Here is a 26,593-nt window from a genome sequence, read left to right as displayed (position 1 = left end):
AATAATCATTGACTAGCTGGCCGGCTAGCTGAAAACGTCTTGTTGACTGACTAGGATTCGTCCAGCAGACTCGTTCGAACGTATGTAAAATCCCTCGCCAACCCTAAAGGACAAACACCGCCCTCCTGGTTAGGGCTCCATTTGGCGATTCGATCGGGTCGGATGCTCTTTCTCCCCCCATAACTGCTACGTATATACTGCAATGCTAAGATTAAGGATAGAATCAGATATACGAGCAACCCATCCAAAGCCTACTCTGCGCCCTCGAGACACTTGGCGAGGTCATCACAGAGCCTCACCCCTCTTGTATGTAGGACCACTGTACATGTAGTGATAACATGTATGAAGTACATGTAAGCTGTACATATCCAGTCACGCATAAACGCGCGGCCGAGACCTGGAGCCGAAGCTTAACTGGACCGGAGCGACGGGTTTATTTGTAATGGGCATGTATGCTTGTTACTAAGGGGGCTCGGCCATATGTCACCGGAGTTCCACCTACCCCCGTTTTGGGCTCAGAAATACATACATGTACATGTATGTAAGCCTTGGACTCGGTTGTTGGCCGAGTGGTTGCCCCGCGGCCGTGTGTTGCTCATCATTCGGATAGAGAAAGAGTCGGCTTTGCACAACAGCTCGGGCCTATGTTATTCCGATTGTGCCGAATTAAGAGATGGATGGATCAGTACCTAGCCAATGTTCTGCATTACACCCATTAGAAGTAAGTAGGCATCGCCAATATAGGACGTTTTAGGATAGAAGAGAAACCTGCGCATAACAATGAATTATATAAAGGGGAATCGAAGGAGTTCTCTCCTTTAGCCCATATCCAAATGGCTACATGATGCAACATTGGCAACCCAGCAGTATAACCGGCCAAGATAACGAGGTCATCCATCTGGTTAAGCATGGTGTTGTAGATGTCAGTTCGCCATATGTAGTCGATTGATAAAGATTCTTTCCTGCTTTTATACCGTGCAGAGGTGAGGAGATTGGTGATCGTGAATGGTGTACGAAGAATCGTATTCAATTGTATTCATGATTATATAGACTCCCAGTGCTCTACTGTGTCCTCTCTATCTCCCTGTGTTTACACTGGTATACGTATCGTGTGTACGTATGCTTAGCAAATCTCCATATTACCCCGAGTATGTGTAACAGAGAGACTAGAGGTGTACTTTGACAGATAGACTACATGTACATCTTAAGACATCACCGTACCTCTACCAACGCTTCCATACACCACATTGTGCGGTCGGATTAACATAGGCGCGCTGTATTACGAACTTGATAACAGCCCACCCTCACTCGTATTTCCTGTTGTCGGGAGTTAGATTTATTTATACGGGGCTGCTTGCTACAGGTCGGGGATGGGCACGAGACTACATGTAACTTGCACCATAGGTACTCGGCCTGTCTCTACCTCTCACCACCATCACACCAATACCGAAACTACCGTTAACTGAATATAGCTCTTCCTACAACGACACAGCAAAAATTAGTAAGCCGCCAACGCCACTTGAGAGTCGGTATTAACCCCCTCACTCAGCACAGAACCAGCACGAAGACAACACTTGTTTGAACAGTCAGTATGAAACAAGATCACCTTCAAACGGTAGCAGCAACGAGAAAAAGAGGGAAACACAAGAAGCTGTACCGATTGGGGATTATCTGTAGCACATACGAATACTGGATTGCTATTAATGCAGAGCAGGTCTGATTTGGGTTGAGTTATAACGGAGGGCATCACTCACAGATCTCCCCGCTCCACAAACCTCCGGAAGGCTACTCAGTGTAGCTGGTACAAGCCCGGCTATTTATACTATTCTACAGTTCCCCGTCTTGACCATAGGAGATCCTACAGATACGCTTTCCTTCCCTTGGGTATCCACTGTATCCAGCCCAGGTATAATAGCATAACAGATGGCCTTGGTTAGCTATAGCAGTAACAAACCTGTCCTTGCTTTAATACATGTGGTATCGGGCGCCGTTAACAATGTGTCTAATAAAGTATCTTCGCAGCATTCTATACTTTCAATAGGGTCTCCAAATCCTTTGTCGGCCCCGCGCACCGCTCACACAGCTGAGTCCGTGCCACCTCCCGCCACACTCTACAACTACCTTGAAGAGCCGTCGCAGCGTCGCCGTCAGAATTCAAGGAACAGCACATCTTCATCACACTAAAGTGTACACTCCATATCTCAAGGAAATGCCTCCTCAATCATGAGCCATCACTCGATCTAACACTCCAATGGATTTTCATTCCATCTTTTCTTTCCCCCTTGTTTAATTCATATTTTTATTCCATCGATCGACTCGCCGGTGCTCAAAATCTTCCTAGTGAAGTTTTTCCCAGTTAACCAATACCATCTAGCCTATCACATAGCACGTAAAGCCCCTGGATGGCCGAGTGGGTAGGCTTCCAGGTGGCCGAGTTCTCCCGATGAGGAAATTTTCCGAGGATGGGCGAGGTTGCAGGTTTGAATCCTGTAGGGACGGTGACCCAGGGGATATTAATCGTGGGTTCTTTTCCTGGCTTGGCATGTGGGATGGTTTCTGCTCCTGGGGAGAGTTTTCCATACACCCGGCACCCAAATGGGACATGCGGACTGGTGATGGAGTGTGGCTAGGTATGAGTGCTGGCCTTGGGCCGGTTGGGGTATTCCACATCCTGCTGAAAGGAGCGACTAGTAGGCATAAAGGGTGAAACCCTGTACTTGTACTGTATATTGAGTGCTCCGTCATAACTGAAAGGTTGCACGCGAGTATGAATTAAAAAAACATAGCACGTAAATTCACTCAAAAGATAATTAACTTATCGGAACCCTAACCCTTTTAAACTAAACCCTAACCCTTCCTATAGGTGGCTAGTTATGTTTCTTCACCTCCTTCACTGTCCATCATAAGAAGCGTTCCGTTTGCTTCCGGTGCAGCTTAGCTACGTCCTAGTCTCATACCTATCCTTTACTTAGCAGCAGGCTACTCGTTGGAAGCATGGAGACAGAGGTGTTGGGGACGAGCCTAGTTACGTGCGATTGTGCTCATGGTAGGAGGAATAGGGTTTCGGGTGTCCGAGGGTGCCACGAAGCCCACGCTCCCCGAAAGTGTTACCGGAAGAGGTCTAAAATGACACAGTTTTCGGGAGACGCGTGCTGCAACACATGACGCAAAAAGGCACTCTTTTCCACAAATATTACAGATGGTTGAAAAGAGTTAGGGGTTCTACTTCATCTTGGCAGAGTGCCAAGCTCAATTATCACTCCAGTGCAGAGTCCACCATGGGCGAGTGGTCTAGTGGTACTAGACTGCTCGTCGGGTTAGATACCGAGAGTTGACCAGTACACGTAATGGTCCTGGGTTCGAACCAGGGGTGGGGGTAGTAGCAAATATAAGACGCTGCAGTACCTTTTGTTCTTTTTTTTTTTTTTATTGAAATAAATTAGGGGGCGATTTTAATTCTCAATTTTTCTAGAGGAGGGAGAGGTAAACTTTCTATTTTGATCATACAGAACTACGACACTTTGCACTGTTGCATAGCACGTATATATACCAAAACAGTGTCATTTTTAGAACCTTTCCAAAATACATGTATTATACATTCTCCCATGTCGGTATATATTGTCCTACAAATGACACTCCTATTGATCAGCATATAAAGCGCGGCCAAGCTAGAACCGAACGCCTCCGAGTCTCTGCCAGCGTTGAATGGGGCTGTACTTCGTACGGGTCATGCAGCGAAGGGCGGTGTGGGAGATTGGGGGTCGAACGGAGAGATGTACAGGCAAAGACGGTACAAGTAGGTGTTGGTGATCATGGAGTCGTAGAGTTCGTTACAAAGAGAGGGGGGTGAGGGGCGGCGAAGGACTTGGGGAGTACATGTAGTCCTGTAAAGATAGGGAGGGATGATGAAATGAGTTATACTAGTCCATGTGCGGGCTTCACCGGGAGGTAAAGTCTGGGGATCGGTCCTATCGTTCGAGAACTACTGACGTTGGAGTCGTATCAGTAATGCACCTTTAGCTACATGTAATAATTAAACATAGGCCGAATAGCCCATGTTGGGATACACTCACGTATTAGCAACAGTAGAAGTGGCAATACGAATACGGCCTTGGTTATAGAAAATTGTAGGTATTATAGATCCAGTACAGCAATGTAAGAAAGACGCAAACTCCTTGTTTGTACCCCAGAGTTATCGATTCCCACGCCACTTTTAAGTGTTCCCCTTGGGCGTTGTTAAAACGGCATCTTCCTTCCGTGATTCCCCCGAGTTCGCGTCATCGATTATCACTCGGTTACCACGCCCAGCCAACAGACATAATGCAAGACAAGTAGCGACGCCGAGATGATGGAAGATGCGGTAAACTATAAACGCAAGATTGTAAGAGTACGGGGGTTTTCCGTGTTTCGTGATCTGTGACTTTCGGCATACTGGTTGTTGGGGGTCTCTTTCTAGAATCGAGACGCTGTGGTGCAGGCTACTACTGAGGCTAACTAGTCGTAGATGTGTCAGGACATGGGTCAGCGGTAACGTGGCTGAACCAGGTCAAGCAAATCTGTCTTGTTAGTGAAGCTATATAAAAACTAGGCTACGGCACGAGAACAACCCAACCACCACCGATATCCCCCAATCATATCGCTAGACCTTGATCACGAACAGCATGAAAACGCGCATCCATAAGCACCAGCACCAGCACCAGCACCAGGGCCTACGTCGGGTCGATAGGATATGTTCTTACCTGAGTGGTCCGCTGGGCCTACTTTTGTTGCTGTATCTTATGGATTATATATGACCTTTGCCTTCTATGATTTTTTTTTAGCTTTGCGCTGGAGGGAGTGGACTTGTCAGGGTTAGGGTTACTCCCTCTCGGGCCAATCAATTCCAAAGTCTTACGGGTTCTAGAAAATCAGATTGTGGTACAGTGTACTACCTAAACTACACGGAATAAAAATCTTTTTAGTTACTTCGGGGGGGCTGGCCGTGAAGATATTTTGTGTCTCTCCGCATCATTCACGTCTGGCCCAGCACTCCGATCTTGGCACCATGTTTCGCAGGTGCCAAGTGGTTTTTTGGGTCAAGGTCTCATAGTTCAGGTCTGGATGGCCACATGTGTGTATCTTAGGTCTTGGTCTTGACGGAGACGGGACACGAATCAAGAAGTGTTAGTAGGAGTTGGGGACACATCCGTTGAGACGGGAAAAAGATACTACACGTATGTCGTATCTCTTCTATTTATTCCGATGCGTTTCATCCCTATCTTCTTGTTCTTATATCTGCTGCTTGGTCGGGTACCGTTGATAAAAATTTAGTACAGAAAAAGGCGATAGGGGTGTACCTCTAATGCATCCCCCTTTAGAATACCATCTATGACTTACGGCACAACAGGCTCTTGACAACGTCAGTTGTGCACCAGAATCGAAAAGCTTGCATGGCACCTGTCCACCACCATCAAGCCTGGCCACAGTGCGCCTAGCGTGCAAGACAGCGTTCTACATCCACCTGGCATTCAAGGTCAGACGTTGCGAGACATGTGTGTAAATATCTTGGGAGACGCATGTCTCTGAATGACTTTTCGAATAGGGTTTGAGCGGACGACAGTACCGTTGATGGGTAAGTCGCCTTCCCCCCTCTGAGAAATACAGTACTGCAGGGTAGTTGACAGATTGTGCTTGATTAAATAGATTCGAGTCACCATGTGTATATATATATATTGGTTTATACTGAATCTACACACGATTTTCCCCTTGCATTAGTATATTGGCTACCCGCCTCAGAGGCGCAATTTCGCTAGAGGATCAAGCTTCATGCAGGCAGAGTAGAGTAGGTGCTTTAACAAGGATCTGCACCTACCAAGCACTTCAAGCCGCAGGGCTGTGGGAGTGGTTCAGTAGATAAGCCACACGTACTTCTACTTTAAGAAAATCTATTAATTGCCCGCTATATATTCTACTGGTTTAGTGGCTCCCTGGCCACTGGTAGAGTACTGTGGATTGTAAATCCACAGTACTCTACTCTAGAGACTCTAAGTAATCCTCAGTAAAATAAAAGAGTGGTCACCCACGACCTAACCGTGCAGGTTCGCTTCCCTCCCCCGCCCCCGGTTACTCGGAAAAGCCCATAACTGGGCTAGGATATATATCTAGAGCAGGCGAAAAGTTGCCGAGAAAGCCGAAGAAGCATGTCTCGTCCCAAGCGATATTATGACATGTAGGTACTTTACAGATAGGTACACATATGACCACACCCACGAAGCACTTTTAATTCTGTACCTACTCTCTACCTGGTAGACACTAAAAATGTGCCGTGTGTGAAGAAAAATCCACCAGATCTGAACCTGAACAACCAGCCCCCCCCCGCCCCCCGCCCTCCCCTGTGCCGCTGGAATGCCAATGGTACCACCACGATATTTACCTCCTTGAGGGGGAAAGGGACAGAGTATGCGACGTGTGTCTGTATATAAAGCTGTGTAGCCACTCAATCTCTTCCAATTCCTCACCCTATTGCAAATTCCCCAGGCAGTCCACAAGAAAGAAGTATCACCACCAACTCTCCTCCACCCAGAGAAATACTCCCAAAATGCGTTCTTCAACCCTCTACCTCGCCCTCATTGCCTCTGTGGCCTCCGTCTCCGCAACCTACACCAACGGCGACGACTTCTTCAACGACCTCCCCACCTGCATTCAGGACTGCAACTCGGTCATCATCGACAACGTGAAAGCAGAGTGCAAAGATGCCAGCAACTCCCTCCAGTGCATGTGCACAGCGATCGATGCCCCCAACGCGATCAACGAGACCGTCAGCGACGCCGCATCGGCATGCTCGCTAAAATGCTCAGAGGACGACCAGAACGCGCTCATGAAGCTTGGCATGGAGATGGCGTCGAGCTGCGTCCCATACATCGATGGTGGTGCGTACACCACAACTACCCTTAAGTTCCTTCTCGCACGAGTCGCTAACATGTAGTATCTACAGACAACTCCACTATGTCCTCCGCCTCCATGTCCGGCAGCGCAACGGCCACCAACACCGCAGGCTCGTCCTCCACCGGCGGAAGCATGAGCACAATGACTGCCACCGCCTCGGGCTCTGGCTCTGCCTCGGACTCGACGCAGTCGCCGTCGAGCACGGCGTCGGGCAGCTCGCCGGCCCAGACGGGCGCGGCCGCACAATTGGTGTTGGGTGGGGCTTTGTTGATCCCGGCGTTGCTGGCGGGATTGATGATCTAGGTTGGGGAGTGAGAGAGTGAGGGTTTGGTGTTTGGAGCTGGTGTTAATGGTTTTTTCGTTTCTTGTTTGTTTTTTTATTTTATTTTATTGGCTTCTTTATTTCTAGACACATACATAGCTCTTTGTTATAGCTACATCATGTAGCTATGTAGCTTTATCTTTGGGGGCCATTCTATGGTAACTACTCTAATTCCCGGCCGACGGACGACGTACAGACGCGTAGGGGCGTCGCTGTTTCCGTTGCGCCAATGTATTTGTTTTTATGTTTCTCTGTAGCTATATATTACCAAACACTTTTGCTTGCCTGATCATGATCTTCTCCCACCCGGCGCGCAGACATAAAATCTCCCCGGCGCGCGCGCGCGCGATCGATTCAATGACACGCGCCAAAAAAAAAAAAAAAAACTTTTTCTCCTCGTAATCAACGCCCTTTGCCCTAACGCGATCAGCCCGCGCGCCCGTCCGTGGTACTCCGTGCGCGGGCGGGTTGGGTTGGGTTGGTTGATAAATGTCTAAGATTGCATGACGCAGGGGGCGGTGGGGGCAGGGGGCGGGGCGGGCAGCGACCGGGTAGAAGCGGAGGATGGGGAGCGAGTGATGGGGTGTGATGGGAATACTAGTAATTGATTAATTAGTTAACTAATTAATAAGAATGCTAGCTACGGATAAATATATTTCTATACCAGCGTCCAGCCCCACGAATGATCGCGGGGATACAATAAGTTCAGATGGCTGAGCAAATACCTTCTCTGTGCCTTGCATATTTGTGCCCTTGCATCGTTTACGAGATTTGGTAGACATGTGGGCAATAATATTGGATTTTCGGATCGGGTTGATCCATCTCTAGTTATAGCTTTGGCATGTCTTGCCCTGACATGAAGCCCCGAGTACATGATGTAGAGTCTAGATCTAGACCTGACATGTTCAGAACCGAGAACGTATCTAGATCTACATATATAGAGCAGCAAAATCAATGAGCACAAGGAATAACTTAGTATACACGTATCCCATCAGCTTACGAGATCTAGTTCAGACTCGTATATATACGGTACTACCACACGCCATGTTCAATACTCCAGCACCAGTTCACTGTCCTCCGGGCCCAACATATAGTGCACCAACTTCCTTACCACCTCGGCCGGAAGTTTCTTCTTCACCCCCTCCGCCGACTCCTCCCACAAATCCCGCATGTAAAACGTCTCCAAGCGCAGCTTCACATCCCCCTTCTTCAGATCGCTCACCACACTCCTCCAGTCACCAAGCAGAGAGATGCGGCGCATCGAGAAATTCTTCAGAGTTGCGTGGCAATACTTGCAGAGCCTGAGTAAGTTCACACTGTTGATGTGCACGCCCTCTAGGTGAAATGTATGCACGACCAGCTCGCTATCCGAGGATATGCGCATCAGGAACTCAAAACTCGGGGGCTGTATGTCTTCCGTAGCGGGATCTGGGTTGGCATTTATGATCGTCAACCTCTCAACGCATCTGAAGAAATGTAGATGGAGCGGGATATAGGAGCCAAAGAATTTCTCTCGGCAAGGTTCCTCCCGGTAAATGCGGCATCTCTCCGAGTTGACAGACTCCGCTGGTGCTGTTGATTTGAAGCAGAAGCGGAGGGTCGTGATGTCCTTGAATAACTGCTGGAGATCTGTCTGCCAACTATCGTGGTATCCAGCCTGGATGAGCCCCGAGCCCTCCACATCGAGTATCTTGACCGGTGTTCTGGGGTAGTATAGAATCTCAAGGAACTTCCAGTATATCCTCGACGTGACGAATGACCGCCGGTGCATTTGCGCCACTCGCGCTTGTGTTAGCGGCGCCCCCCAGATGGTACGTCTCCATTTATATTTATCTTGCTTAATTGCTTCCATATCCATGGAATCGGTTACCAATGTCCACAGCCGCCTATCCACGTTGAAGATACCCAACTGTAGATTCAACGCCTCAAGGTTAGGCAGGTTCCGCACCGCTTCCTTGAGAATCCTCTCATGGTCTGGCGACACCAAAAACCTGCGCTGCTCGCAGCACCTTTTGTTGTTCTCGACCAGGAGCTAGCTGCAGCTCCTCCTCCGAGGCCTCCTGCACGAGCTCCACCTCCATGTATTTGTCGTTGCCCCAGCAGAACATGCTCTGCTCATGTGGGAACGGGTGCCCGTGGGGGTTCCCACTGGTGTCGGCGATCATCATGCCGACGTCGGTGGGGTACTTGAATGTGCGGACCAGCGGGGCGAGTACTGGGTCGCGCGAAATCTCAAGGAATCTTTGGAGGCCTGTGAGGGAGAGCGGCGCGGAGACCTCGCGGTAGAGGTATTACCTTGCGGCTTTGAGGTGGGCTGGGTGTACTAGGCACATTGAGACTATGTAGGTCTCGCGGGGACAGGTAGGAGATTATCTCGCGACATAGCTCGTAGGGAAGGTCCATGTTTGCAATTTACAGTCTTTGGGCGGTGAGGTTCGGTGAGGTCGAGTGGTTGGTAGTTGTTGTATGTCCCCTCACCCACTCGGCTGCTGTTTGTGCCTAGAAAGGACGTGATTCTTGCCGAGCTTATTTGCAGCAGTATCACTGGCAGTGTAAGCAAGCCTTTAATTGACATCCCTGGCCCTGGAACCAGCGATCATCGTCAGAGGAAGATACTCAGTCCTTCTCGCGTTGAAACGGTAATTAATATATGTAGCCAGAATGAGGTATGAATCCTGGGAGCCTTCGGCGCAGAAGGTCATGCCAGCAGCCAAGCCGTCAGTTCCAGAGCTATATAGAGCTACAAACAAGCTCGATGTCGACACAGAACCAAGATGTCTTAAGAAGGCACTGAAACCCCAGTGCACAGGGAAGATATCGGATTAGTTCTTGTATAGAGCTGGTATATAGAGCACAGAAGAGTATAACTCTCCTGCGCCTGGCCCTAGATTTGATCGGAGGTGCTGAAAAATGGTACCCATCTAAAGGTAGTTCGTGGCCTTATCATAGATTAAAGTGATCGGAAAGACAGCATCACCTCATTCCATCATAGGAAGAAGAAAGGTTTGGCATCTCCACGAAAGCAGTGCCACTGCACTAAGGCATATATAAATAAACGTATGGAAGACGTTCTAGAGTACTTAAGTGATCCCTATCTCTTACAATAATAAATATACTCCACACCTATCTTTTAGCACGTGCCCTTACACCACGATGCTATATGCTGTACGATTGGGCGTATTGCCTAGAGCCGAAACATGATTCTCGCATCTTCCATCACCTAGACTCCTGTTTGACCTAGCTAGGACTATGGCATATATAGCGCCGAGTGACATGAGGCAACTCTTAATCCAACCCGCCGCCGCCCAACCCTCTATCAATTGTAACCCTGAACCTGTCCTACTGCAAAAAACCATCACCCGTTACCAAAAACCGAACCACCCCCCCGGTTACCAACCCTTCAACCACCAGCATGAGCAACACCGAACCATACCACCAATGCCTCCAAGACATCCGATCCCGGATGACTCTCTACCTCCTCCCCAACACGCTCCCCTACGAGCTCCTAACCGCCCTCCTCAACGCCGCCGAGCGGGACTATCTGTACCATCGGTAGAGCCTTACGCTCCAGGCGATCTAATTATAAGTGCTGCCGGAGACTGATCAGATAACAGGACTACCGCCGAGAACGTCGCCGAGAGCCCTACCGAGAGCAACGAGACACCTGCTCCTGGCAGCGTTGCCGAAAAGAAGCCGATAATAACTGCGGCGGGGAGGATGATAATCCCCACTGTCGGGACCGTGGACGGCGTGAAGCGTAAGGTCTGGGTTGAGGTTTGATTTAATTACATGTTAATATAATGGGAATTCCTATATATCATGTGTGGCCGGCCGGCCCCCGTTGAGTACGTAGAGAGAGTATGGGTTATATGATACATGGCATAGACATGTATGCAGAGGTCGGAACCCCCGCTGCATGCTTTAATTCGCCGGGTTATATATGTGTAGCTATCAATATCACACCTGTGCCTGACCCTAATTCCCCAAACTTCGCAATTCCCAAATTACCGGGTCCGTCTGTCTAGTCTTCGGTAAACAAACCCACTCTGCCTGTAGAGTCGCTTCTTCCCATACCCCATCATGCAGCAAAGCACTTACGAGAACCCTAACCCTAACACCAACCTAACCACCACCACCACCACCACATGTCAATCGTTATCTACGTACTACTACTCCGTCCGTAAATTAAAGCTTATCTTACGTCAAAAAGCTTGAGCCCACTAGCTAGGATATACAACCCCCCCACTCTAGCTCTCCATATGTTCAGTCATCTCTTAAGAGTCAAGATATGCATCAGCAAAAAATGGGTTTCGCCAGGACGAATCCGCGCGCCCAGATGTCCAAATTCGTCTTCCGCGCCCAAAACCTCGTCTATTGCTCACAAAACCTCGTCCCGCCGCCACCAAAATGTGATACGTCGTCTTTTGGCGCCTAGGAAGCATACAAAATGTGATAGATCGTCTTTTAACGCCTAGTAGGCGTCCCAAATATGACACCTCGCCTCTTGACGCCCCACTGCCTCCCAAAACGTGACCCACCGTGGCGAATCTGCCTAAGTCCTGGTGCTAGCCCTGAGCTCGCTAGCAAATGACGTCAGATTTGACATCTCGAGGATCCCACCTCCGTACCTACCTGCCTAGCTGCCTACCTGCTGCTTTCCTATCAGCATCGACACCTACCTCCTACCAGCATCGACACCTACCTCCTACCAGCATCGACACCTACCTTTTACCAGCAGCGATGCCTACCTCCTACCTGGAGCGATTCCTACCTCCTAGCAGCAGCGATGCCTACCTCCTACCTGCAGCGATGCCTGGATACGTATTTACCTACCTGTATTTTGACGCCTGTACTGACACCGCTACAGACTGCTAAATAGCAGCAAATCGACGCCCAAATTGACGCCCAAATTGACGCTCAAAACGACATCAAACGTCGACTAATTGCACCAAGTCGACACCTAAATCAGCTGCAAATCTACACCCAAATCTACGCTCAAATCTACGCTCAAATCTACGCTCAAATCTACGCCCAAATCGATGACTGGCGGTGCACTTCATCAACGTCAATTAAGCTCCAAATAGGTAGGTAGATAAGCAAGCAGGTGCGGGGGTAGGCAGGTAAGCAGGCAGGTGCGGGGGTAGGTAGTCGGGCATGGGGGTAGACAGGCAGGTGCGGGGTAGGCAGGCAGGCAGGCAGGCAGGCAGGCAGGCAGGCAGGCAGGCAGGTAGGTAGGAAGGCAGTCAAGCGCGGAGGTACTAGTAGGCAGGCAGTCAGTCGCGGAGGTAGGTAGAGCGCTAGCAAATATGTAAATAGAGAATTAGATAGACAGATAGACGAATATGTGTAACTGGCGTGCGGAAACAATGTCCTAGCCGATGTACCTTTTGCTGAGTGATCTCATTCTGCCAGCAAAAACTGCTAGTGAAAGCTGTTAACAGGGCCAAAGATACCAGTTTGAAGACGCCAAAAGACGGCTTTAGACGCCAAAAGATGAATTGGCGTATTAACCTTTCGCGACGACGTCCTTTGGCAAAGAGGCGCACTGGCTCCATTTCGGTACGCCCCGGCATCGGTCTACAGGTAAGCAAAAGTCTTGGGGCATCTGGGGCATCTGGGGCATCTCGGGCGCCCAGGTGTCCCAAGACGACATGCCATTTTTTTCTGATGACTGGGATTGGCATAGCCGGCCAACTGCCTTACATAAAAAGTCTTCTGAGCGGATACCACAACCGCGAAGTCAGTACCCAGCGTATTTCTCTACATTGGCAGTTGGACAAAGAATGTGAGAATCTCTATCTAGTTCTAGTGGCCTGAGAGATGGAGTATAAGAGGGAGCTGACAAGTAAAAGACCACGAAACATGGGTAAAGCATTGGATGGACGAGCTTTTGAAGCAAGATGATGAACACAAAGTAGGGAAACTTTGATAACTAAAAGGTCAATTCCTAACACAAGTATTCGTCTAGATCCTCGATATATCACAATATGTACCGGGGGAGCAACGTAGACCGATACAGTATGGGAAACGCCTCAGTAAGTTCTATAAGTCATTCGACGTTCAACATCTTGTGAAACACTTGGTGAAGGAGCAGAGTGGACGTATAATTGTTTCAAGTAAGGCTTTTTTGGTACTACACAGGAATTGGGACATGAGCGGCTAATGGTAATGGTTGAAAGTCTGCACGGACTCAAAAACTAAGGACAAAGTCCGTAAAACTGTAGGAGAACTCCTCAACAAAAACATTCGGCTCATTGAGCTAGACTTTTACCCGGCTGAACAAAATTCGGCGTCGCCAGAGAGAGATTTATAGCAATTAAGTTGATAACAGGGAGGGGAAAATGGCGTTGGAGGCCTTGTGAAGTTTGATTTTCATTGCAAAAACCATAATGTTTACATACTGTGCTTAATCATAGGTAAAAAAGTACCCGCTTTTTCAAAGGTATTCAGATAGAACTATACAACTACTACAAGATTTACACTCGGCTGCGGAAGTACTGGTAAAAATAACTAACCTTAACTAATCCTAACTAACTTAAAACTTGACTAACCTGCCCCCCCTGCCCCCCTTCCAAACAAACTAACCCGGCTAACTAATTACCACAAAAACGCTCTCCGATGCTTCACACTGCTTTAACACGCTTTCTAAAGCCCTATCTGATCCCCCTCCTCCTTCCCTCAACTCATCATTCAACCATTTTAACACCCCACCATACCCCGTCTGGATCCGCCTCAGCACCCTACGAAATGCGTGCGCTCTCAGCCTGAAGACCTGATACTTGCTGACGGAGCATCTAGGTCCATGTCGATGCTTGGAGTAGGTCTTGATGATAGTGTACTGCAGTCTAAGTAAGTCTTCTATGATCTCGATCAGCAGCTGTGAGTCGGGCGAATTTGGACCTTTCAGTACTTTTGCTCCATAATAGACTTTGTGCGCGGCCTGAGTGAAATTATGGTAAAGGTTCTTCAACACTGTAGTGAAATTGTTGTACTCAGTTTCGAAGTACATACGATGGGATTGCATTTGTAAGGCTCTAGTAAAAACAAGGGTTAGCTATGGGTGAGAGAGATGGATGCCTATGTGATGCTTACTGTCGTGCTTTTCTGCGGAGTGCTTGCTGAGGCATTTTCGAATACTCGACTTTAGTAAGCCAATCCATGCCAGCCCGAATCAGCTTCGTCGTATCCTTACTGATATCCAAGTTCCTCGTATTCAAGAGAATGCCACAATATGGAAACTCATCTATATCGACAGGGCGGTTGATCTTGACACCTCCCACACTTGTGTCAAAATTCACTAACGTCTTACTTGGGTTGACAAAGGCCCCATACTCTGGATGTGCTCCCAGCATTAATTCTAGGAAACTGTAACGGCAGCTATCATGATGTAGTTCGGCTAGGCAATATATTGGAATGTGAAGAGTGGGTATTGCGCAGGGGGATTAGGATTTGTAATGGGGATTTCTATTATATTCTTTTAGTTTCTATTACGCAGAAGTATGAGTCATCATCGGAAAAGGGTATTGGATATATAAAAGGGGTTGTCTCTTGCTATTTCTTGTTTCCTTTCCTCTTCTTTTCACGCAACCTCGGTACCTTACCAAGTCCGACCGCTTGGGGTACGGGAGACCCCCTCCTATTTCGACATCCTGATTCTCAAATTGCTTCAGACTCTGAGCGAAATGCCCCCACTATCTACCGAGTTGAAGCCTCTTACGAGGACGCGTCCTTCTTCTCACTCCCTCCTCAACCCCATCGGCGCTCCCAATCGCAACGCCAAAATGACCAGCCCTTCGAGGCTACCCCTCTCTATGTCGCGTTGGAACTCTATCAATAGTCTGGAGGTCAGCGCAGACCCATTGCCAAAGCCTACTATAACCCATGGTGTTAGCCACCTTACGGCCGCGAAACATTCCATCAGCAAGCTTAACAATTTCTGTAAAGTGTCTCCTGTGTCTCCAGAGAATCAAAATCCGTTTTGGTGTATCAGGAGAACCTCAGGAGACCCAGGAGACTGTTGGGAGACTCATGAATATGTATAATCTTGCTGATGAATCGTTTCTCACCTTATGCGAGATCCCTTCGTTGGGCCTTGCCCCGCTTTACGGCCCCAGCTAGGCAACTTATTCAACCGAGTCGGCTTTCCCGCTCACCCAACCCTATCGGTCCGGCACTATAACCAAGGCCACTCCATTAAGACACGGTCGGCACTTACGACTGCGACCACCCTATATACTACAGAAATCGAGTTTGAAGGTCACCACTGTAAAGACCACCAACAGGTTGCAGCTTACGCTTACCATCCTCAACAGCCTGCTGTCAGACAAGCAGACTCCTATGCTACCCTACCTTAGCACACCCCTTTCGTTTTCGCACTTCATTCTTCTGTCGGCCAGGCTGCCAGTCAAGAGGGTCAATGATAATGCTACCACAGCCCCAGATTAATCTACTAGGATAAGAGACACTTGAGTTGGTTCTGGAACACGCTAAGTGGGGCAAGTGGCTTCGCGACGCCAGGTTTGGACAAGGTTGTAATTGGGAGAAGTGTTTGGATTATACTACTACGGGAAGGTTTCTTTCTCTGTCGGTTCGATTCTGCTTACCTGTACCCTTTCTGTCTCGCGTTCCATTGTGTTCGCACCAATTTGTATCGTAACTCTAGTTAGTTGCGTCTTTTCGCTTTCCTTTGTCTTTTCCTTTTCATGTCGTTCGGTTATGATTGTAGGTACTTTTGACCCTCGCGATAAGCTCTGTGCTTCTATTCGAGTAATAAAATATCTATCCATCAATCTGTACCTTATGCCACGAATATAACTTTGTTCTACGTCACCTCATAGGGTTTACCTTGATTCTGAATCAGGTCGAACCACCCCATAGTCCATAGTTCTGAATACCTATACCCCACGTCCTTGCTTCGGTTGTATTCCTTGACATTATAGTTCATTGCCCATAGCCCCCGTGATAATTATTTGGCTTCTGTTGTGATCCTTAAAGTTGAGGTTGAACATTCGAAGAGAGTTCGGACGGCCGCAACGATGATCTATCGAGAAGATTAGAGTGGTTACTAGTATCACACTCAGGCACATAAATATAACACTTCATGTTGTGTTGGCGGCTTCCCACTCAGAAACTTCTTACAGGCATCTTGCTTATGCGGGTGATTGGGGCTGTCAGGTTCTTCGTTCAAGCCTAGGAGTGTTGTATTCAAGAAAGATCTCATATCTTCTTTCTCAGCAAAATCTGAAGGTATTGCCAACCATCCAGTGGATTTAAAAGAAAGGACCTGATAGTCATTATAATGGGAAAATATGAGGAGAGCATTGGATGTTGACAAGGTAGGGGCTGAGGATAGATTGGCAAGTCCCGGTTTGCCTTTTTGATAATAGTAGAGCGCTTGCGGCGATGTTTGCTCTGAGTTGCATGGGCTGTGATGGGTTTTACGAATGTCATAATAGAAACATGCTCTTTAGATGAATATTTTGGTATTGAAGTGGTCGAGATTGAGAAGTTGGTTACTAGATATAAGAATGTTATGAGAGTTTCAATGGGGGCTTGTTGATCTGGCTAGTTGCTATGTGGGTTGGGGTGTCTAGATCTCGACCAACACGCTATATCAAATAGAAACTCCTAACCCTGAAAACAGGTTTGTAGTGGTTGATCTATACCACAGAGCTTTAATGCAAATAAGGGCGCACAAACACGACAGGTCTTTTCTCCCCATCCAACCGGACTTGCCTCATTATATACAGATACGCAGTGGCCCTTGTCCCTGATTATTTCCTTTTTATCAGCTCCTGATAATATCTTCACCCTCTCGCTTAACTTTCCTCTCATATGTCTTCATTCTCACTCAATAGTCGACTATTGTCTTGCCGGCTTTGACACCCTTCCCCGACTTGCTAAAAGCACAACCTTCCCACAAGACGTCAATTTTTCAGTGCTTCTTAACCCTAACTACCCCTCTTGGGTTGACATTCTCGTGGTTGGGAATGACCCGCTGGCTCAACCTCCTGACCAGTTGTTCGATCCAAGAATCTATCTTATACGTTTTTTTTGGGAATTTTTGTGTTTGTGCCTTCTGTTTTAACAGAATGATCATGAAAACGCTTCTGTCAGTTGTGTTTCTGCAGACATGGGGAAAAAGGGCGTGAAGTCCATCGATGGCCATGATAAACAGCACATTGATGAAGGTTGGTGAGGGCAGGCGAGAATTGTCTTAGGGGCGTTGTCATTTGGATCACACCACATATTGAGAGTGTGCACGATCTGTATCCATCTGATCAGCAGTTTCTGTGGTTCTGGCATCAGTTCTTTTCTCCTCAGTCTTGCAACCTGGTTCAATTGGAGAAACATCGGGCACCTGATTAGATTCAGTGTATGAAGATGACTCTTCCCGTACCGCTATATTAATCTCGAAACAAGGTTGGTTACTCTGGAATCATGCGGAACAGATGAATTGGCTGAGAAGTGGTCTTGAGTTCGGCCCCTGTTGGGTCCCTTTCTTTCCGATAAGTTCCCTTCCTCCCCTGTAGTAACAAGCTAATAACGGAAAATAGGTTCAAGCAGAGTTTGGGCTCGAGTGAGACTCCCCCAACAACCCAAGTGCTTGCCTGATGTAGTGTTGCGGTTCGAGCACCTCTCGGATTGAGATATGGTACTAGAAATACTTATAAAATGGATGTGGCTTCTAGGTTTTGGGCTTTCTTTTGTTTTCGTTTTTGCCTTCCACTATTTGAGGGAATTTATTCGAGTTGAAATCGTTATAAGCAATTAAGTCCGACTATGTATGTATATTTACCACGTAAGAAATCTCACTACAAGAAAAAAAAGAAAAATGCTGGGCAATGAACAAGATCCTCAGGCTTGATTTTTTTGATTATTGATTTTCATATGCAGTGTTTTGGGAGCGTAGCCTAAACTTAAAGAAAGACCCTCTTCGACGGTACAGGCTAGTACTTATGCATACCCACGTGAACTACATTGAGGTTGATAGGGAGAAAAAACACAATCTAAGTACTTTACTAAGTGTCCATCTACGTCGCCTCCGTTGGTTGCATCATTGTGGGACAGGGGTTGGAGGGTTTCTAGATCTTGACCAACCAAAACTCATGAGGTATAGTCAACACTAGGTATGGTCATTCTCATATATGCGCCGAGGTTATGTATGATACGCAGGGGTTTGATTGACTACCCCTTTTGGTTCCGTACTCGATTTCGTCTTCTTGCTACTCGATCACCAATATGGGCACGCGAGGAAGGGCCAGTGACGTGACGTGAGCAGGGTATCGATTACATATACCAGCACCAGCAAAACAAGATAATAATGATAATTCAACCTGACATTTTTCAGGTACATACACATGAAGATGTAGTATATCATAGAAACAGTCCTGAACAGATAAAGAAGGACAGTGTTTGTAACAATATACGGAGTGATACATCAGTACAGGATAAAGCAAACAAGCTTTCGTCTTGCTAACCAAGAAGATAGATGAGAAAATAAAATGTGAATAGATCGGAACGATAAGGAATGAAACCAACATAAAGAATGGTATGGAAGTAATGGCAAGAAATCGGAAGAGGTGAACAGCAAATGAACTACTTTGGGTATGGCTTTTTACTACTTCAATTTAGTCACGTCACTAAATGGATTACAGGAGCGAAACACATACATTACCGCTATAAATGACAGACTACATCAGCAAGCTCGCCTATTACCCAGGGCGCAGCCCCTACGTCCTGGCGGGCATTCTGCGCCACGAGCGCCCAGCGCGTCCGGCACCGCCAGAGTACAACCTTCGCGCCAGGCTCCGCCGCAGGACCGTCCCACTCTCTGGGACCGCCAGGAGATATGGCTCACGTCCGGAGGGCACTCGCCAATGCTCTGGTCGCCTGGGCCGCCATGAGATTCCCTCCCCCTCCGGAGACGCTAGGATGGAGTGACTCCGCCCACAGCACCTAGGAACTTTTGCTTCTTTTGATTACGTCAGTAGTACACGCGAGCACTTCCCAATGCTCTCACAGTTTTCTTGAATGCTCTCACGGCACGACGAATGCTCTCACGGCACGGCGAATGCTCTCACGGCACCGCGAATGCTCTCACGGCACCGCGAATGCTCCCGCGAATGCTCCCGCGAATGCTCCCGCGAACGCTCCCGCGAACGCTCCCGCGAACGCTCCCGCGAACGCTCCCGCGAGGGCTTCCGCGAGTGCTCCCAGAGCACTCAGCAATGCTCACAGAGCTGAGGCATTCGTCATACCCACTCAAGGTGAGGCAACCCTCATTTGGGCTCCTTTGGATTGATACACCGTCCTCAAAGGATAGGAAGGCCGCACCAGTCCCTCAAAAGATATCTAACGTGGGTATCCTCAACGCCGCTGTACGGTCAGTCGCGGGATACTGATACGAGCACTGTCCTGTATACTGGTGACGACTACCCAACCTTTGACGGACGTGTATGTTTCTGTCGATTCGTGAAAGGCATAATTAGCCTTGAGGTTGAGGCCATGGTACGGCTCGTCTGAAAAGCTCAATGTCCATGCATAAGCAGCAAACATGGACTGGCATTGACCTCCTGGAGCGAACTTGCTGGATAGCCAGACTCAGATACTGAGCGGCCGAAACTTTACCTCCTTCTTCCAATCCGCATGCATAGCAGAACGACACGAATTTTGAATTAGAGAGTCCAATTGGGTCTAACGTTCCTAGAGCACTCAAGAATGCCCTCACGGCTTTACAAGTATTCAACTAAATTCATTCCACGTACGCAAGTCTATCCTAGTATTTACCAACCAATTACCAGTCTCCACCTCAAACAAATGGGCCATTCCCAATATACTCCGAATATTAACGACCCACATCTTTTTCCTCCTCCTCCTACAAACCTTCAGGAACCCATGTGAGCTATCAGCGATACCACGATCCTTTGCCTCGAGTAGCTCCACTATACATAGTCTATGTGCTCGCCCCCCACTGTCCCGCAGCTTGAACAAAGCCTCGAAACGTCCTGGTAAGCGTCCCCGAAACACTCCCCACTCCTCTGAGGACGCTACCGACACCCATACCCAATCCTTTCTTATTTTCCCTTTCCTAAAAGCCGCGTTTCCCGTACACCTGATATTGTGAACCTCGTACACCTCAGGTCTTTGGAAGATTGGTATCGGAACCTGCAAACATGTGAACATCTCCATCCGGCGCTCTAAAATGCTCTCAGAGCTTCCGGCAAAGCTTTGAGAGCATCCCGCATCCTCTGCATACTCCTTTATCAGGTGATATAACGTGGTATGGCTTATTTGCAGTCCATCCGCAATATTGAAAAGTCTTTCCGATTTCGTGGAGGGGTTGCAAAGACGCTTTAGAGGCAGTCGGCCTTCTACTATGGATCGTTCATTTGGTGTTTTTTTCCGGTCTTCGATTTTAAAAATCTCAAGTAACTCCTTCAGGTTATCTCGATGGCTCCAAAGGATGTCGTCAGTGCTCTCAGGACCTCCAACAATGTCTTTCAGATTCAGCATTCGAATCTCTAACGCCAACCGCCGCCCCCCATAGTCCAGTATCTGCGTTGCAGCATCGACCTTGTTGGATGCTCCGTATGCCTCTTTTATCTGACGTACATGGGCGAGTTCGCTGATGTCGGTGGAGTACTGGGGAATGCTCCCAAAGCGCTCGACATGTTCCCGATAGTGCGTTAACACGTGCAATCTGATGAAGTTGAAGTGAGACCTTTCCCGTATCTCGCGAATCTCCTCCAAACCTCGCTGAGCGCTCTGGGAGCCTGAGGTCTTCACAGCTTTTGTCCGATCTCTCGCATCCTTAACCGTCCTCTTGTACGCCCGGAATTCTAAAAAGATATCCTTGTGCTTATGGAAATCCTCGAGATAGCTCTCCATATAATTCAGTGTGCTCGTCGTATGACTCCCATACTGCGCCATTAAGTGGAAGTCGATTAAGCCTCGTACACATTTCAATGCCTTTGCGAAGTCGCCCCTGACAGCCACCCCCGGGTTTCTCAAAGCAGCCGCGAGTGCTCCAAGAACGACCCACCCCAGATTTCTCATCTCCTTCCCTTGCCATTGGGTTGTGGCACGATATGCCTTGTTCGGTACTGCCAGTCCAGGGTAAGGCGCAATCGAGGCCCAAGCCTTGTCAAATTCCTCCAATCGATTGTGCTTCTTCAAGAAAGCCTGAACCCACTCCATCATGTGCTTCAACATCCCTAAGTAGATATTGTGCAGAATGTCCGGTTTGTTGAGATCGTATGGATTAACCCTCGGCATACCCCAGAAAGCATTGAAGAGTGTCTTTACTGATCTCGCGACAAGGTATTCCACCGGTCCCAGGTTTCCCGGGTTCTCCCTGAATAGCTTTACCCTCTCCCGGTAATCCTCGTGATCGCGCGTAGGGCTCCGGCGAGTGCTCCCAAGACTGTGGAATTCCACCTCGCATCTTGGACAAGAGCTAGTACTAATATTTTGTAAGTTTGAATGCTCAGGTTGATCAGCGATCCAACCCGACAACACCGGAAAGCATAGACGTTCGTACCCGTCGGCGCATGCGATTAGCTCGCCTTCCTGAGAGCACTCCCGAATGCTCTGAAAGATCTCCCCAAGGGCGCGATGCAGCTCCATTTGACTCTGACGTCGTAAAGCGGAATTAGCGAGTGAGTTCTTCCCGAGCTTAGGTGGGACTGGCAGTAGCCCTAGGAGAATTAACGAATGCCCAGTGGGCTTGCTCCGGACCGATGACTTGATGTTCCCGATGGTAAGATAGATTGGCCAGGCTTTCTTGTCCCCACTAAAATTTGTCAAATGTGTGCCATCTGACGCGCATATAATTGGTACCACAGTCGACCCCTCCGGTAAGGTATTCTGTCCAGAAAGCATTAGCGACTGCCTCTAGAGCACTTGTGAGGCTTACCAGACCTGCGTCTCCCACCACCAATCTCCCGTATGCATTTCCCTGTACATTCTCTCGCCAGATTCATTATGCTCTACCACTGGCGCGTACACCAATGACTCCCGAAAGGCCCGTTGGCCTAGAAGATATCGCACAATTACCATTGGATCCCGGTAATAGTAAGGGATTTTCTCTCCCCCAATATCCACCTCCGAATGATGCCAGCTCGCCTTTCCCAATATGTCATTCATTTCGTCCAACCTCTTTATAAAACCTCGCCCAGTCCTGTAGGAGCATTCGCCACTGCTTGACGGAGCGTGTAGAAAGAAACTGTCGATATTTCCTTGTGAGGCCTTCGACAGTATGAAATAACGTGCCATTCTAAACTCGTATGCTGAGTTGAATGGGTGCCACGGGTATCGGAGAAGGTTTTGTGAGCATTCGTCGTAGTCCTCCGAGCGGTAGAGACGCTCCCCAGCACCCTCGTAAATCGTTGTCGCTGCCTCATGCCTATTTGCATCTCCATATGTCTCTTCCATCATAAAATATGATTCGGATTCCAGATCTGAATTATTATCGGGATCTTGGTCATGATAATTGATACTGTTGCTCTCCGAACTATCCGAGTCGTCATGGGCATCTGAATAGGAATCGTGAATGCCTTCCGGGCTGTCGTGAGTGTCATCGGGTGCCTCTTGATCGCGCTCCAGGAGTAAAAATTGGTTTCCCAGCCATTCATCTGCTTCAAATGGATGTGTAGTTCGAAGATGTTTATCGAAGTTCGCGGAGGAGCTGTACCGCTTGCTGCAAAAGGGGCAAGACGATTTCATTGAAGTCTCATGATGCTAGCAAAGCACTCCTGAGTGCTCTAAAAATTTGGTTTCTGCCAAGGCCGAGGAGGCTCTTTCCTGCAGGTGCTGCTGCAGAGTGCTCGAATGATTTGATTTGTCAGCCAATGAGGCTCCTCTCACCTGCACCCCGGTCGGCAAGGCTGATTTTCAATACGAGTCTGATGTCATACATCACCAACCTAATACAAACATCAACACCAACACGAAGAAACACCCACCACCCCAATCAGGCGGCCAGTTATGCTAGATTCTATCGCCCTGACCATCTGCACTCTCTCCCTGAGCACTCGCGGAGTCTCTTCAGATCGAGACAGTGTTCTCAGCGCCAAATTCAACACTAATATCGACTACGAGCTCAAAGAATACATTCTCTCCGAATCAGCTTCCTAGAGGACAGAGTACCAACACCAACAAGAACACAAGCACCAACCCCAACACCAGAATGTTATCGACGTCACCATTGGTACCGTCAGAGCATCCCCGAGTGCGCCTGGAGCATTTAGATCAACGTCATATATTGAAGCAAACATTGAGTACGAGAACCCTCGAGTGCTTCTAGAGCATTCGTGGGTGCTCTCGGAAGCGTGATGAGCTCAAGAAAAAAGCTGATCGTACTCGGTATAAGAACACCCCTCCCTTCCTTCAAGTTCGTGAGAAGTTCCTAACCACCTTCAAGTTCTCCTCTACCTATCACTTCAAGTTTTCCATTGCTTTCAACATTACCTGTTGAAATCTCATCCTTCAAGTTCCTCCGTTTTCAAGCGATTTAACCTTTGCAATCTTTATAAATAAGATGGTATTTCTCTCTCCTAATCCAATTAATTTTAGAACCATACTCACCACAGTGATACATTAACATTATCAGACTCCAAACACCGCTCAGAGCACTCCCGGTAGCTCACAGAACATAAATCAACTTCGCAATAAGAAGCGCTTGCGTGACATAGACGAAGACGAGAACGAAAAGACCCACCGAAAAACCAAGAAACACAAATCGTCCCGAAAACATAAGAAACACCGAACTTCCTCAGGTCGCAAATCGTCCCGCAAAACTGTCAAGCCTATCCCGGAGGAGATACCAGAAACACCCCTTAAGCAGTCGCCAGTGCTTTCCGGGTTCACCCCGATCAACAAGAGCCGAAAACAAAACCTTGTACCTCCACCAATCCGGACTGAAACCCGGACTCCGCCAAATACTAACCTAGCTCCATCGGACACTGAAGGGATCTTCCCGAGTAACTGGGGAGCAACCCTAACTGATTCCGACTCCTTTCCCGACTTTAGTTCCGAACCCTCTGAACCATACATAAGTGACGATCAAGACCCAGCAACAGGTCCAGCAACAGGCCCACTAGCAGCAGTCTCCACTGCTTCCTCAGCACGCAGCAGTGCTTCACCAGAGGCCCTTGTACGGACGACCGTACTTAGGGTTAGTGCTACCCCACCAGCACCCGCTAGTGCTCCACAAAAGAACGTTGCCCGGAAGACCATAGTCCCAAGTCAAGTTCTCACTCGGTCCAAGTCTAGTGCAGTCCGCTCAACAGGCCCAGCAGCAACAGGCCCAGCAACAGGCCGCTCAACAGGCCCAGCAGGCTCTACTACTCCCTCACCAGCACCCGTCAGTGCTCCACCGAAGGTTCTTGCACCGGAGACCCCTACATTCAAGCCCCGACGCCCCTCTCGGTTATTTTCTAGTGCAAGCCCGTCCGAACTAATAGACCACCCCTCACCAGTACGACAGAGACTAATTAGACCCGAGCCATCGCCGATTGTCCAAGAGACATCCCCGAGTGTTCAAGAGACATCCCCGAGCTCGACCGCATTCAAGATGACTCAAGCAAGCAAAGCGAAGATGACTTTAGGTCTACTCAACCTACCTAGAGTGTACACCAGCATCCGCAACAGCCTAAAGGCGGAAATGCAAAATGTGGGTTGGGTCAATAAAAGCACGTCCGGTATGGCTGCGTTCAATGCCCTATGCCTTTACTTGATGAACTTGCCCTCCCTCAACGGTTTTCTGCCAATTTGGACTGGGGGTGACTCCGATGCCCGTAGAGCACTGGCGAGTGCTCTACAGTGACTCATCGCAGATGTTGGTATGAAGGATAGGTTATCAAGGGGACAGGGAGACCGTCAGTTCAAAGAGGCTGCCGGTGATAGTGATGATGATGATGACGGCGGTGGTCAGGCAGCCGGAAGACGCTCTCGCAAAGGGAAAGAGCGTGCAGTACCTCCGGAACTCGTGCGACCTTCCATAATGGTTACCGTGGTGGACCCCGATGCTCTAGGGGCATTCTTTATGCTCGTCCCACCACCTACTTATGACTGGAATGATCCCCTGAACGAACCTTCGTTTATCGGAATTTTGACCAAGATAACTTTCCCCGAGCTATGCAACTTGATCCTGAAGCACACCGTACCCGGCAGAGCAGTCAGGACTATCTGGGGGGCAATTGAGAATGTCCCCCCGGCAGCTGTTCCTCCCGTTCGGCCGGTGGAGGTACAAATTACCGATTCAGAGGAGCTCGAAGGTTGGTTGAAAAACAACAATGCCAGGCCTCGGAGGATATTGGCGGTCCTCCACAGAGCAGGCGCGGGTGCTAACCTGGGTGGTGCGGAATCCCCCCCGTTGAACTCGGCTTTCCCTCACGTTGAGGAAGATGATTATAGCATGATCGATATTCCTGCAGAGGATTCGGATTACGAGGAGGGAAAGCACCAGATAAATGCCAAAGGACTGAGGGTATATATGCCTAGAACTGATGCCAGTAATCAAAGGCTAATTCAGACTCTTGTTAGGCGTCGCGATAGACAGCAGGATGCTATCGACGATTTAGACCCCAAATACCTTAGGAAGTATCCTTTGGGTGTCGGGGTTGCTGACCCAAACTTCTTACAGGGGACGATCTGGACACCTGCCGGGATAGCAGCCAAGAGAGCTGCTGACGCACTCGCGGCTGCTGGTGCTGGAGGTGGTGGTGGTGGTGGTGGTGGTGGTGGTGGTGGTGGTCTAGGACCTCCACCGCCTCCGGGCGGACCTCCTCCTCCTCCGGGCGGCGGTGGTGGTGGAGGACCAGCTGGAGGCGGTGGTGGTGGTGGTGGTGGGCCAGCTGGAGGCGGTGGTGATGGTGGTGGTGGGCCAGCTGGAGGCGGTGGTGATGGTGGTGGTGGTGATGGTGGTGATGGTGGTGGGCATCATTAGTTCCCTTTGTTATAATCTCTAACTTCCCTTCCTGCGGAATTGTCACTAACCTTTTAATAGTTGTTAGGATTACTCCCTGAGCACTCGCGATAGCTATTGAGGTGCGGTACGATTTGGTGTTTTGGATTTCCCTTTGTCTTGCGAAAGTATATCAATGGATGGGTTATATCGGATAGGATTAGATTAGATTAGATTAGATTAGATTATTCCAGGTAGTAATTGCATTGCTTTTATTTCAAAGTCGAATCAAACTACTAGATTGCTCTCAGAGCACTCGTTACCGCTTCAGAAAGTGCAGTAAAACGAGTGATGATAAATGATGCGGTTGAGTGCAGAAATTGTGGTAACATAGGATGATCCCTGCCGTAAGAGGATTAGCGGTGCAAATTTTTCTTGAT

At 48.6% G+C, this 26,593-nt stretch overlaps 8 protein-coding genes across 8 annotated transcripts; 5 read left to right on the top strand and 3 right to left on the bottom strand.

Moving 5' to 3' along the window:
- Window positions 1–6,577: 6,577 nt before the first annotated feature.
- On the top strand, window positions 6,578–7,227 carry LAJ45_10543 (uncharacterized protein; the record flags this gene model as incomplete). Its single annotated transcript, XM_046120066.1, has 2 exons — window positions 6,578–6,908; window positions 6,974–7,227. 2 exons carry the CDS (start codon window positions 6,578–6,580, stop codon window positions 7,225–7,227), a joined length of 585 nt encoding a protein of 194 aa, XP_045966725.1.
- Window positions 7,228–8,294: 1,067 nt separating this feature from the next.
- Window positions 8,295–9,649, bottom strand: LAJ45_10542 (uncharacterized protein; the record flags this gene model as incomplete). The annotated part of the gene is made up of 3 exons (XM_046120065.1): window positions 8,295–9,220; window positions 9,273–9,497; window positions 9,571–9,649. 3 exons carry the CDS (start codon window positions 9,647–9,649, stop codon window positions 8,295–8,297), a joined length of 1,230 nt encoding a protein of 409 aa, XP_045966724.1.
- A 1,009-nt stretch (window positions 9,650–10,658) lies between these two features.
- LAJ45_10541 (uncharacterized protein) lies at window positions 10,659–11,026 on the top strand (the record flags this gene model as incomplete). The annotated part of the gene is made up of 2 exons (XM_046120064.1): window positions 10,659–10,798; window positions 10,861–11,026. The coding sequence occupies 2 exons, from the start codon at window positions 10,659–10,661 to the stop codon at window positions 11,024–11,026; spliced, it is 306 nt and encodes a 101-aa protein (XP_045966723.1).
- A 960-nt stretch (window positions 11,027–11,986) lies between these two features.
- Window positions 11,987–13,559, top strand: LAJ45_10540 (uncharacterized protein; the record flags this gene model as incomplete). The annotated part of the gene is made up of 6 exons (XM_046120063.1): window positions 11,987–12,067; window positions 12,126–12,330; window positions 12,696–13,031; window positions 13,099–13,160; window positions 13,215–13,362; window positions 13,426–13,559. 6 exons carry the CDS (start codon window positions 11,987–11,989, stop codon window positions 13,557–13,559), a joined length of 966 nt encoding a protein of 321 aa, XP_045966722.1.
- Window positions 13,560–14,005: 446 nt separating this feature from the next.
- LAJ45_10539 (uncharacterized protein) lies at window positions 14,006–14,598 on the bottom strand (the record flags this gene model as incomplete). The annotated part of the gene is made up of 3 exons (XM_046120062.1): window positions 14,041–14,084; window positions 14,147–14,280; window positions 14,339–14,598. The coding sequence occupies 3 exons, from the start codon at window positions 14,596–14,598 to the stop codon at window positions 14,041–14,043; spliced, it is 438 nt and encodes a 145-aa protein (XP_045966721.1).
- A 4,333-nt stretch (window positions 14,599–18,931) lies between these two features.
- On the top strand, window positions 18,932–19,550 carry LAJ45_10538 (uncharacterized protein; the record flags this gene model as incomplete). Its single annotated transcript, XM_046120061.1, has 2 exons — window positions 18,932–19,185; window positions 19,271–19,550. The coding sequence occupies 2 exons, from the start codon at window positions 18,932–18,934 to the stop codon at window positions 19,548–19,550; spliced, it is 534 nt and encodes a 177-aa protein (XP_045966720.1).
- Window positions 19,551–19,615: 65 nt separating this feature from the next.
- LAJ45_10537 (uncharacterized protein) lies at window positions 19,616–22,972 on the bottom strand (the record flags this gene model as incomplete). Its single annotated transcript, XM_046120060.1, has 3 exons — window positions 19,616–19,835; window positions 20,040–22,040; window positions 22,164–22,972. The coding sequence occupies 3 exons, from the start codon at window positions 22,970–22,972 to the stop codon at window positions 19,616–19,618; spliced, it is 3,030 nt and encodes a 1,009-aa protein (XP_045966719.1).
- An 814-nt stretch (window positions 22,973–23,786) lies between these two features.
- On the top strand, window positions 23,787–26,195 carry LAJ45_10536 (uncharacterized protein; the record flags this gene model as incomplete). Its single annotated transcript, XM_046120059.1, has 3 exons — window positions 23,787–23,789; window positions 23,859–25,005; window positions 25,084–26,195. 3 exons carry the CDS (start codon window positions 23,787–23,789, stop codon window positions 26,193–26,195), a joined length of 2,262 nt encoding a protein of 753 aa, XP_045966718.1.
- Between the last annotated feature and the right edge of the window lie 398 nt (window positions 26,196–26,593).

This window comes from Morchella importuna (assembly GCF_003444635.1).
Source record: "Morchella importuna strain M04M26 chromosome Unknown Morimp01GS047, whole genome shotgun sequence".
In the NCBI taxonomy this organism is placed as follows: domain Eukaryota; kingdom Fungi; phylum Ascomycota; class Pezizomycetes; order Pezizales; family Morchellaceae; genus Morchella; species Morchella importuna.
This window is presented reverse-complemented; position numbering and strand designations above follow the sequence as displayed.